The 13866-nt window shown below is 35.2% G+C and overlaps 1 protein-coding gene across 1 annotated transcript in view; it reads right to left on the bottom strand.

Annotated features, from left to right (window-relative positions):
* Positions 1–13866, bottom strand: part of Kaz (E3 ubiquitin-protein transferase Katazuke) — a 369805-nt gene that overhangs the window by 200924 nt on the left and 155015 nt on the right. The window contains exon 3 of the mRNA XM_072523188.1: positions 4074–4310. Coding sequence (XP_072379289.1) covers positions 4074–4310 — 237 coding nt within the window. The remainder of the gene's footprint in view (positions 1–4073; positions 4311–13866) is intronic.

The raw sequence follows: 13866 nt of genomic DNA, 5'->3' as shown, positions 1-13866 counted from the left end.
TATCCAATAAACATATGAACACTGCTTAAGCTTCTATACTCCATTCGCTTAGCTCGGGCATATTTTGACAGATTCATTGTCGGAAACCTACAACACAACAATTCCTACTTCTCAGTATTAATAGCTCAAGTATCCTACTATTGCAGCCTTATTTCTTTAAAAAAAGAACTATTATTCTAAATAGTGGAAGTGTATACTAAACCCATCAAATTTTGGGTAGTATATATTTAAAAAATATATTTTAGTTGTTATAATTTAACATAACTATTTATTATATAGTACAGATAAATAAATATTGATTGTCAGTAATTCTCAAAGTTCTATTTTATTTACTATTTAGTTTGTTTACTATTAATATTGGCTATGAGTACGTGTGCTTGGTTGTATAGTAATTTCCAGCCACTTTTAGTCTGTCAAACAGTAACTAACTTCGCAAAAAAATAATTACTAAATTCACTAGACAGTTCGGACTGGGAATAGCGAACCGAGTATAACTTAAGCTAAATACCAATAATATCCTACTCTGTAAGTACACTATTACAAAATGACATTGAAATGTTTTAATGGCGTATTATATAGAAAAGGAACTAATGATCTATTGTAATATTAACAAAAAATATACTACTCGGTATTTTTGACTTTTCATTAATTATAAATACTACTACTAAGGATTTCCACAGTTTTCACTGTCTTCCTTCACTCAACCGTTTTCTCCAATTTTCCCTGTCATTCCAGTCTCCATCTCGCAGGGTTCTTTTCTCCATAGCCTCGTCGATTTCATCTCTGAATGACCTTCGGGGTCTTCCTCTCTTTCTTCTTCCAATCGGGCTCCATTCTGTGATTTTGTTTATCCAGCGTCCTCTGTCCGCTCTTCTGACGTGGCCGTACCAGGATAGTCTCTTCTCCTCTATATAGTCGATTATGTCTGATTGCACTCCCATTCTCCGCTTAATCTCTGCGTTTTCAATTCTGTCTCTTTTTGTAAGTCTACAGCTTCTCCTCAGGAACTCCATTTCTACTGCTCTTATTCTACCTCTATTTCTCTTGTTTATTGTCCAGTTTTCGGACCCATATGTCAGGATACTTCTTGTCAGGGTATTATATATTCTCTTTTTTGTCTTTATCGTAATGTTCTTATCCCACAACACTGAGTTTAGTTGTCTTATACAGTTTCTTGTTTGTCTCAGTCTGTTGTTTATATCTTCTTCTGTTGTTTCCTGGTTCGATATTATGGTTCCTAAATACTTGAATTTATCTGTTCCATTTATTTGTCTTCCCTCGTCTATCTCTAGGTTTCTCATATTCTTGTTTTCTGTTGTTAGGTATTCGGTTTTCTCTAAGTTCATTTCCATTCCGTTGTTTTTATATTCTTCTTCTAGTTTTCTGAGCATAAAGCTGAGATCTTCTTCATCTTGTGCGATGACTACTTGATCGTCGGCAAAACTTAAGGTGTATAGGTATTCGTCTCTTACTGGTATGCCCATTCCTTCGCACTTTCTCCTCCATGGTTTGAGTGTCTTTTCCAAGAATATTTTAAACAGAGTAGGGGACGTAGCACAGCCTTGTAGAAGTCCTTTTGTCGTCTTAAATGGATTGTAGGCTTTATTTCCACATTTAATAGCTACTTTGTTTTCTTTGTATAGTGCTTTAACTGCTTTTATTATTGTTTGTCGGATTCCGAGATCATTCATTGCTTCCCATAATTTGACTCTAGGTATTGAGTCATATGCTTTCTTTAGATCAACAAAGGCCACATGGACCGGTCTACCTTTTGCCATTTTCTTCTCTATCAGTTGTTCTAATGTGTACGTATGATCTAGGCATGAATTTCCTACTGTGAACCCTGCTTGGTCTTCTCCAATTTTTCCTATTATTTTAGTTTCTAGTTTTTCCTTAATAATTTTCCCGTAAAGTCTACCTACCGACGATATTATACTAATTCCTCTATAGTTTTCACATTTTTTCCTGTTTCCTTTCTTATGTATGGATGTGATGTATGCTTGTGTCCATTCCGCAGGTATTTCTTCTCCATTTAGTCCTCTTTCGAACATTCTATGTAGCATGCAGAATAACTTTTCCGTTCCGTTTTTAATTAGTTCGTTTGGTATTCCTCCGGGTCCTTTGGCTTTTTTGTTCTTCAATGTCTTGATTGCTCTCTTAACTTCTGCCAGGCTTATTTCTATCTGGTCGTATGCCCCATTTCCTGCATGTTCTATATTCTCTTCCTGAAATTGGGGACGGTTTTCTGTAAGTAGTTCTACGTAGTATTCTTGCCACTCGTTTTCACTAATTTTGCCGATCTGGGTTTTCTCTGTCTTATTTCGTTGAAGTGCTTTTAATATTCGCCATGATTCTGAATTTCTCGTTCCTCCGATATGTCGTTCTATCTCTGTGCATGCTTGTTCCCATCGTTCGTTCTTTTCATTTGTTACTCTTTTCTTTACCTCTCTGTTTTTCGCTCTATATAGGTCTAAGTCTTCCTGTTTTTTGGTGTTTAGGTATTTTATGTGTAGTTTTTTCTTTTCTTTTATGCATTTCAATGTGTCTTCCCTTAATTTGATATTCTGATGGGTGTTCCTTTGGTCGTCTTCTCCAAGAGCTTCTAAGGCCGCTGAAACCAGGCAGGTTTTTATGTGTTCATGCATTTCATCTAACGTGTCATATCTGAATTCTTCTAGTTTTTGGTCTAGTCTTCTTTTGTATAAATCTTTTATTGATTCTTCCTGCAATAGATGTAATTTGAGCCTCTTTTCGTTTATTGTCGTTCCCGTTGTAACAATCGATGTATGTTTTTGTTTTGTCCAGATATAGGGGAATTCCATCCATGCCACCACAAGTTTGTGATCTGTTCCACACTCTGCCCCTCTTTTCACTCTGGTGTCTTTCACTTTGATGGAGCTTTTGTGGTTCATGATAATGTAGTCAATAATGGATCTTAGTTTTCTTGTCTCTTGAGTCCATGTGTACTTATGTATATTTTTGTGTTTGTAGAATCCGTTCATAATTTTCAAATCATTTACTTCACATAGTTCTACCAATCTTTCTCCGTTGTCGTTAATTGTGTCTTCTCCAAATGGACCAACTGTTCTGTCATTGTCTTTTCTTCCGACTCTTCCATTTAGATCCCCCATTATTATTATTTCTTGTTTAGGTTTTCTCTTATCCATTTGTTCCTGAAGTTGTTCGATAAATCGTTCTTTCTCATTGTCTGGACTGTCTTCCGTTGGACCGTATGTTGCTAGTATTATAATTTCTCTGCCATACATCTTGATTTTCAGTTTGGCAATTCTCTCGTTTATGGGTTCCCAATCGTCTATAGATTTTTCCCATTTCTTCTTTAGTAGAATTCCAACTCCAGCTTTTGCGCGGTCTTTCTTTTCTACTCCGCTCCAACAATGGATTAGTTCCCCTATTCTTTCCGTGCCGTTTCCTTTCTTTTTTGTTTCCATTGTGACGAGGATATCGAGATTCATCTTTTCGAATTCTGATGTTACTTCACTGGCTTTTGTTCTCCAGCCCTGCACATTCCATGTGCCGATTCTTAGTTTTCTCTGTCTTTGTCTTCGGTTGAGTTTCGAAGCCGGGTTTGTTGAACTCAAAGCAGAAGTGCCCCCCCCCCCGTATCCGATGGGGCTCCCTCCTTCGGTGGTGTGGATTGCCACCCGGGGATTAATTTTAAAATTTTTCATTTCTGCCAATTGTTCGTTAGCCCTTGGATTTTTTTAAGTGTGCTAGGTTGCTAACGCCTAACGCCACAACCCCCTTTTGGAGGACCTATTGTTCAGCCGCCCACTCTGGGCCAGACGCTGTTTGCAGCCGCCCACTCTGGGTCAGACGCTACTGTTGTCAGTTTTGGTCCGCGTCGGGTATTTCATTTCCCCGATACCACCCATATCTGGGAGGCATTCCCCTATCCGCCACCTGGGGACGCGTCCGGTAGAGGATTGACAACCTCCTCCTCGGAGGAGGAGGAGAATTATAAATGTTATAAGTAATAATATCTAGACGAATTTTCACTTAGGCAGATTCTTACTCAAAATCTTGATATTCCAAATAACATTATATGCACTTACCAATATTCGTTAAATCCTTAATATCAGATCTATCAGCAAGAGTAATTGCAGCATTATAATATCCATTTCTTAAGAAATACTCCACTACCATTCTATCTAAACGTTTACGCCGCCATTGGTTAAGAGCAGCCTGTGAAAGCCCACCAGAAGGACTGAAAGTGTTGTGTTCTTTTAGATGTTCCAATCTTCTTTTACAAACATGAGAGGCCACCAACTCCTCGGCTATACTCTCTTCAGCTAGAAAAATACTTGGATATATTAAATATCTACAAAATGTGAAAAAATTACAAATAATCAACAAAGATTTGTCAATATTCTTAAGTTTGAAAGCTTAGGTTTGAAAATTTAGTATCATTTGGCCACTTTGATTAGAGTACATATATTTACCCTTCAATCTAATGTAATTATTTGTACTATCCCATCGGTTAAGAGCTGTTCACTATAATAAAAAACGCTACAACTAATTTTACAAGGAAAGATAGAAGCCAACATCCGAAACGAATACAAACTACAATAAGAAGAGTTCCATCAGTGCTCAGATATCCCATATTTATTGCAAAGTTAACTAGATTTACAGAGATTAGATTATTTTATTGTATTTCCAAATGTGTTACGGAAACAATTTTTAGGAACAATGATGTAACTAATGGAACTAATTTATGGAGCAGTGAATGACAATGGAGTGTGGAGAAGACGCACTAGAAAAACGCTCCTTGATAGACCCATTGGTCAGAGAAGAAGAGGAAGACCCAGAACAAGGTTCCTTGATAACATCGATGAAGACATGAGAAATATGAGAATACGTGCTTGGTGGAGAAAGACGATGGATAGGGACGACGGGAGAGAAATTCTTCAGGAGGCTAGGACCCACGCTCTCTCTCTCTCTCTCTCTCTCTCTCTCTCTCTCTCTCTCTCCCTCGCTCTCTCTCTCTCTCTCTCTCTCTCTCTCTCTCTCTCTCTCTCCCTCGCTCTCTCTCTCTCTCCCTCGCTCTCTCTTTCTCTCAAGGAGAGGAAATTAGTGGCGTTCGCAAATATGAAAGAGCAGCAAAATGAGTATCAATAGTAATAAAAAATAAATGGAGGATCACCGCCATAGACGATCGCCATAGAGGAAAGGATCCCTCAGGAGAACAGTTATCAATTGTGGCAATAATGCCAGAAGACATTTCTAACTCTTTTCACGATGCAGTAATTTAGCATCACCAATGTCGTGTATGTTCGTTTAGTGTATATTTTTATACTTAGCACCGTTGTTGGTTTTTCAATATTCAGATTTTTTTATATATTTAATTTTTTACACTAAACAGACATTTTGACCTTAGCAGGTAAAACCAGTGTATTTTTTATCATTAAGGTTTCAATAGACGTTGCCAAAACATGTATTTTTACCAACACAGTCGGTACAAAAATATCGATCGGTTGGGGATGAGTTCAAGGAACGACCTAAAAAAAACTATTTACCGGTCAGATTCAACCGGTTATCGTTCAGTTGCAGATTAGATTTATATTAGATGGTAGTTTTTCCCAGAGAATTGTGAACCCATTTTTAGCAGTTTATTTTTATTTATGTGTTATATATGTTTGATACTGTAATATTTCTAATTATCAAAATTTTAAATAACGACTTAAACTAAATACATATTTATATATCTAAATCGTAAGGTCTTTAGACACTCCCCTATTTTATAAATTAACTTTTTTTGCAAAATTTGTTTTATCAATTCTACGTTAAAAATATTGAAAAAAACACACATAATCAACATTGTTTCATATCTATTGTAACACGTTCGTCTCCCATAAAATATGATGATGTACACATGATGCCGGTTAGTTTTATAAAATATATTTTAAAATTAATATTAATTTTCGGTTAGATAAAATTTGTTTATTTAAAATATTTTTTTGTTTCAAATTAAATTAGATGTTCCAATCTTCTTTTACAAACATGAGAGGCCACCAACTCCTCGGCCACCAAGGGCCTGCGTAGCGCAAGCGGTAGGATGCTTGACTCGCAAGCCGGTGGTCCGGGGTTCGAATCCCACCGCCGGCAAGAACATCTAGACATTTTAAAAATGTCTATAGGCCCCAGGTCGACTCAGCCTGAATAAAAATGAGTACCTTGGGTAAAACCAGGGGTAATAATAGACGGTTGAAGCGTAGCACTGGCCATGTTACCTTCCTTGTATACCGTAGGCCCTAGATATAGCAGACTACCCTGCTATACTCCCAAAGCCGCGACAGCGGTATAAAACGGGAGACTATTATTATATATTAAATTTAAAACTGAACGCGTTTAGCGCCTTGCTGGCACGTACACTATCATCTTTACGTTTATTTATTTTCTATTAAAATAATAAATAACTATATCAATGTATAACTTTTTATCTATAATTATAACATTTGTAAAAACGTTGCCAAAGTTAAAAATACGTAAAGAAGAATAAAAACATAATAAAAAACTTTTACGTTGGCATTAATAAATAAAACTAATTTGCAGCACCTAGTTTTTCGTGAAACAGTTTAAAGCACGTTTGCAGACACAAACCCGGCTCTTCTATGCTTATTCTAATAAATAGTATCTTTCCTAAGTGGCATTGTATCCCAGCAATATTTGCAGCGTCTCCTTTTTGTTTTTCCGCCATCATTTTTTTAAAATGTTGAGGTAAATGGATTTTTAACAGGTGGATACTTGGGATTTGCTCCTAAAAGACTCAATGACCGAAAGTATAAAATCGCACAGGGACTTTTGATATCTACTGTTATATAGGAAATACACATTCAGCAAGATGAGCTGAAAAATATGCACTCTTAATTTCTTGTACCACTTAGACTCTTATGGTCGCATATATACACTCGCGATCATAAAATCCGGGTCACCTTGAAAATTTCAAGTTTCTTGAATATTTTTGCCTCTGGTGCAGTAATAACCTTTTTTTTGGGCTGATTTGTCATCAATGTTTGTTTTGAAAGAAAAAAAAAACGATTTTTATTGTTTTTATTACAAAAGCAGAAAGAAAAACCAAATTGTTGATAAAACAGACATACGAAAAAAATGGAAAATACAGAACGTGGTAAAATATCAGTAAAATTTCAATGACTAATATCGTGTATTGCCTCCACTTGCTCTAATAACCTCTTGCAGACGACTGGGATACTCTCAATTTTTCTCCGGATTACATGTTGTGGTATATTATTCCACTCTCTCACTAACAGATCCTTAAGCTCCTGTGCGTTGTTAGGAGGAGATGTTAGGGGTTGAATACGTTTTTTCAAATCGTCCTAGAGATGTTCGATGGGATTCAGGTCCGGAGACCTAGCTGGCCAGGGTAGCCTCGTAATTCCAACCTGTCCAAGTATTGCATACTGATCGTGGCAACGTGCGTTCGCGCGTTGTTCTGCATAAAAACGACATCTTCTCCAAGCCCTGCCATGGTATGCATAACATGTTCTTCCAGAATCTCCGTAATGTCTCTTCGTGCAGTTAAGGACCCATTTTCGGTAAAGGGTAATTCTGTGCGGAAGTCGGAAGATACACCTCCCCAAGCCATGTCTGAGCCTCCACCAAATGGCATTGTTGAAGAAATGCAAGCTTGTGAAAATCTTTCACTGGTTCTCCTCCAAACTCTTACACGTCCAACGGATCCAGTTAGGCAGAAACGGGATTCATCTGAAAATAACTCTTTGCTCCAATCGTTAATTCCCCAATGTGCGTATTGTCGAGCAAAAGCTAGTCGTGCAACTCGATGCGCCAGGCGAAGTGGCGGTTCTGTAGTCATTACCCGAGAAGATAGTCCAAAAGAACAAAGTCTTCTCCTGACTGTTGCAACGTTAACATTGCGATTTCGTACTTCCTGTAGACGATTTCGATGCATAATCGCAGTTGAGGTCCGGTTTCGTAAAGCCTGAAACACAAGAAAACGGTCATCTCGTACCGTGGTCGTTCTTCTTCGACCAGAGCCAGGTCGTCTGGATAGCAAACCCGCCTCCTGAAAGCGTTGAAGCACTCGTTGAACCGTAGAAAGGCTTACGCCAACAGTTCTTGCGACTTGCCGTTGAGTGTGACCGTCTTTCACAAGCACAACAATTTGTGCCGTTTCAACAACAGTCAAGGGTATTTTTGGCAAAAAATAAACAATAATAAACACTAATAATGGTACTAATAAACACTAATGGTGGCAATAATAAACGTTTGTTCGTTGCGTTTGAACAGAAAGTCAAAGCTCAATTGAGACATTTAAAACAAGCGGCAGTTACAGGTATTATACCGTTCATTTTGGGAAGTGTGCACTTTTCCGCGAAATCGGCACTATTGGAATTCTTTGTTGCAAAGGAAACCACTAAGCCAACAACAATTGTCAGAAACATACATTAGTTTGTATTTGTTTTATTATTATTTACGAAAAAGCCCGTTAAAAATGAAATATCGGTGATTTTCAAGGTGACCCGGATTTTATGATCGCGAGTGTAGTAGCTCAGTATTTGATCACTTATGTCTATACCACATTTATATTTAAATTCTGAAGATATCATATATGTCTCATTTGTCTCTCCACTTGGTCACACATATTTCTTCAGTACTGTAAACACTGACCACTTCACGTTTTTTTTTTAGTTTTTTGGCAGCACATCGTGGGGACTGTCTATACAGTTATTTCTTAAAATTATTATTTAAGTTATTAAAGTACCCGTAACATAAGTTTGGCCTTCAAGCAATTGTCTAGTCAAGTCAACACTATTACAGAATTTATCTATACTTTTCCAGTGGTCATTCAGACGTTTTATCTTAAATGTAGGGAATAATAGCCCGAGAAAAGTATTAAATTTATTTTTGCTAGTTGGTTATTTATTATTGCAAAAATAACTTCAAAACTTAAAGAAACAGAACAATCTCACAAATATTTAGCACCAGAAAGAAAGCATGAGATTGAAGAAAAAGGCTTAATCTATCAAATTAAATCACATAACGATTAAAAAGTTTATGCTAAATAATATAAAATAGGTTTGCAAAAGTACTGTGATTTTAATCTTATAAACAATTAAAATAATTTATACGCAATAACACGTAATTTAAAACCCGAGTTAGCCCTTTTTTTCAAAAATTCACCGGAGCTTTGTTTATAAACAATAAAATTTAAAAAGAACCATTTGCAAGATTAAAAGTTCAAGTTTAGATAAAGAAAAATTTAAAAACGATTCATTTAAAAATGAAATTTCCTTGAAAAGATAAAGGGGTTTAAAAGAAAAACGATTTTAATATTTTCAAAACTGAATTCATAAATTAAAATTTCCAAAATTCGCAATATGCCCGGTTTTAATCAACAAAAATTGTTGTTTTATTTTTAATTTGGGGTACCTAGTGGCATAGATCATAAAAAGGCGTTAAGTTAATATCTGAATTGTTTATTTACCCTTAACATTATATTTTGTTCGATTTTTTTATCTATCTATATTTTTATATTGATATTATATATATATATATATATATATATATATATATATATATATATATATATAGCTCCCCTACTATTAAGAATCAGCAGATTCCGATATCCGACGTTATAAATAGGAAGAAATCTATATTTTTGTTATTATTGTAATTATTATGTTTCAATAGTCAAGTTAAAATCATTAAATGTAGTAGTTTGTAGTATTTCTCAAAATTGTAACTTTAATTTGGAAATAAAGATTTTTTTTGGGAAACTCAACGTTGAAGAAACATTTCTGGCGCTGCGAACAGGATATTTCATACAGAAACATAGTCGTTTACTGGTCTACATTAGTTTGATGAAATCCTGAAGAACCTGGTAAAAGAGAAAAATGTATTGGAAATCAAACACGATCATCCTTGCGTAAGTTTTTCCTTTCTTTACCATTGTTTATGAGCATTTATTATTTTTATTGAATTCTTAAACATTTACATTGAATTTATTATTTATTGTTTATTAAATTTATATTATTTATAACATTTTTACTTCAACGAATTTTTTATATATATTTGCATTTATATTTTTACATGTTTGCATATATTTTATGAGTACATTGAATGATATTTCCCAAAATAGTATCGAAAATTTAAGTTTACTATTCGATAATTTGAATCTAAAAATAAAAAGAAATCTACAAACCTCTAAATCCAAGCCTGCATCTAAATCACGTTATAAAATGCCGATGACCAATAGCGATATTGCTAGCCTTTGCTCAACTCTGCCCGAATTCTCTTCTGGAGACAACCTCTCCACCTTTATTAAAGCAACTATTCAAATAAAACCAATTGGACAGAGATTCGTCGAGCCTTATTAACTAAATACGGAGACTGACGTTCCGAAGATATATTAGTAACACAATTATCCACCACCGTCCAAAAACAGTGAATCCTACGACAATTATCATCAAAGAATAACTACAAATCTGAATGACTTACTCCAACACATCACCCTAAACGACAATCCCGCGAGAGTAACTTTTAAAACTCCATACTTCAAAAACATTGCCCTCAAAACTTTCTGTACCGGAATCAACGAGCCTTATTGCGAATACTTATCGCATTTTGAATTAAATTCCCTAGAAGAAGCCCTTCAAAAGTGTATTGCATACGATAACCACAAAAATCAGCAACAATATATGAACTTCCTTAAGAGCCAACAAAACAAAAAGCCCCCAATCAAAAATAAACCCTATCAATCTTCGAATAATGAAAGATCCACAAACCTTCAACCCACACACTTAAACTTCCAACCCATGCATTCAATTATGTGAGACCTTCGACTCACAATACAACTCACAACACAGAGCCCAACTTTAACTTCACTCCACAACAGAACTATAATTTTCCTCAGAGACAAAATTTCAGTTCTTACGAACAAAACCAATCCTTCCAACGAAACAATGTTCCGAAAAGCAACCAACAAAGATTAAATAAATATAAAGCTCCTCGACCCCAAGCAAATTTTGCCACTCCAATGAGCGGTGTTCAAACTACCACAACCAGAAACCATCAGCCCATGACAATTACAACTAATGGAAGCCACAATTTTCACATAGACCCAATGATACCCAATATTTCGAAAATGATTTCGAAAATTACGAATCCGAACAAGAGCCCGATTTGCATGATGAAAATCATCAGGATTTTCAAGCCATCCCGTTAGACGATCATCCACCCCCTGTATAAACCTACATAATATCGAAAGTTCCCCTGGGTTGTCCTGCTTCGTCACACCCAAAACACATCTACGCGTTTTAATCGATACCGGCGGTTCTCATTCAATTTTAAATCCGCGAGCTCTCAAACTATTTGATAAAAATCATATTTATCGAAAACCTTTTTCGCTGACGTCAATGAAAATTACTTTCAAGCACGACTTAAATATTAAGACGCCACTATTCCTAGAATATGGAATTCCACAAACATTCGACGTAAAAATCGCCGACTTTAGTCAGCACTTTGATATCCTCCTTTGAAATTACGATTTGAAAAGATTTCATGCCACTATTAATTACGCAACTCATATTTTAACCTTTGAGAATCCTCATGTTAGCATTCCATTTGAAACTTTATATCAGAAAATTCCTATAAACGTAGATCACGGTGACATTTTATTGCAGGAGACACTTTCAAGGTATCAAAATTCCCCATTCTATTCACGTTGCAAAAAATGGATTTATAGATACTATCGACTTACCTATGCCTATGAAATTTAATAAGAGAATTGAAGTTGAGAACTTCTGTAATTACGAAATAGCAGAAATTCCGACACATTTTACTGAAAATAAAATCCGTACTTCGCACTTAAACAACGAAGAAAAGTATAAAATTATAAATCTTTGCAAGAAATATAAGGATGTATTTTATGATGAAAACAAAAATTTAACTTTCACGTCAGCTGTTAGACACGAAATTAAAACGAAGGATGAAAATCCGATTTATGTAAAGAGATTTCGGCATCCCAAACAATGTAGTTAGAAATAAAAAAACAAATAAATAATTTATTAGATAATAAGATAATTCGACCGTCAATTTCACCGTACTCAACTCCAGTTTGGATAGTACCAAAAAAAGCTGATGCCTCGGGTCAGAAAAAAATTTAGACTAGTAATTGATTACAGGAAGCTCAATGATCATACTGAAAGTGATCGTTACCCACTTCCTCAGATAGATGAGATACTGGATAACTTAGGAAAAGCCAGTTATTTCACAACATTAGATTTAGCTCAAGGTTACCATCAGATTGAAGTTCATCCGGATTCTGTTCGGAAAACAGCCTTTCCAGTTCCGCATGGTCACTTTGAATTTTTACGTATGCCCTTTGGTTTAAAGAATAGCAAAGCAAAATTCGAAAGGTTAATGGACAACATTCTTAGGCCCTTTATTTATAAGTTTTGCTTCGTCTACATGGACGATGTCATTATTTTTTCCAAGTCACTGCAAGAACCCTTAGTTCATATTGCTACTATTTTTGACACTTTCAGGAAAAATAATTTAAAAATTCAGTTAGACAAATCCGAGTTTCTCACGAAAGAAGTTTCTTTCTTAGGTCACGTAGTGACAACCGAAGGAATCAAACCTAACCCAGCAAAAATCAAAGCTATACAAAAATATCCTCTACAACAACAGTAAAAGAAATTAAATCATTTCTTGGTTTAATCGGTTACTACCGAAGATTCATACCCAACTTTGCGAAAATAACATCCCCATTTTCGAGATGTACTCGAAAAGGAGCAACTATTGACCCTACCAATCCAAATTATTTAGAATGTTTTGCAAAATGCAAACAATTGTTAACTAAAGTAGAAACCCTCAATTTAGAAGAGTGATATCATAGTTTAAACGCGGAATATCCTCAAATTTAAATGTACACAGCGGCCCTCGAAAACTGCCTGTTTTCTCGATTGCAATTTGCGTTTCCTCATAAGAAATTACAGAATATATAAAGTAGTATATTTATTTGTGCTTCTCTATAGTAGACTTGACCAGAAGTTGTCGAACAGTGTAGCCAATTCTTGTTCACAAGTAGTAATTATGATCATACAAAACCTGTATTTTTCCATGCAGCAATTATTACCGTCATAAAAATACAAAAAAACCTGATCTTTTCAATAGTAAAAATTAAGCACAAAATTGTAATGAAATAAATTTTATTTATATGTTTCGTTTCGTTACATATTTAAATTTATAAAATAAAAATCGATATTTTAAAACAATATTTTTCAATCGTTTGGCAACTTTGGAATTAGCGAAGGAACTCCGTTTCAATTCAGATCCACAGAAAGCCGTCAAACTAGTTTTTGTCGAGCGAGTACCCATTAACAATAGGTTATTTACATTGGCGTATCTGAGAGTAGGGTATTTTATGCGATAAGTTTGTGTTATTGATAATACGAGTGTTATAGTTTGTCGTTTTATAGTAAATGTTTAGTTATATTCTGTGATTATTTGGTTTGAGTTTTATTGGAGTTGGACGAAAAACCGAGTTGTTCCAAGAGAAGACTGCAAAATTCTGATGTTGATTCCAAAAATGAAATGCCGCAAAAGAGACGGAAAATGTTAACGTCCGAAGAGAAGGTAATAATACGAAACGTTTATGAAGCAATTATCGGCAGAAAAATGGAATTAAATGTTAGCCAAGCGGTCGACATTTGTAGCAGTTTAACAAAAGTATCCGTTAACTGTATTTATCGTGTACTTAAAAATACATCACAAAATAAAAAGCAAGAAAAAGGTAAAACTAGAGGTAGGAAAAGCATTGTTTTGGATGACGAGACAAGGAATATTATACGTCGAAAAATTCATTCA

This window comes from Diabrotica undecimpunctata, chromosome 2, assembly GCF_040954645.1.
Source record: "Diabrotica undecimpunctata isolate CICGRU chromosome 2, icDiaUnde3, whole genome shotgun sequence".
NCBI classification, from domain to species: domain Eukaryota; kingdom Metazoa; phylum Arthropoda; class Insecta; order Coleoptera; family Chrysomelidae; genus Diabrotica; species Diabrotica undecimpunctata.
This window is presented reverse-complemented; position numbering and strand designations above follow the sequence as displayed.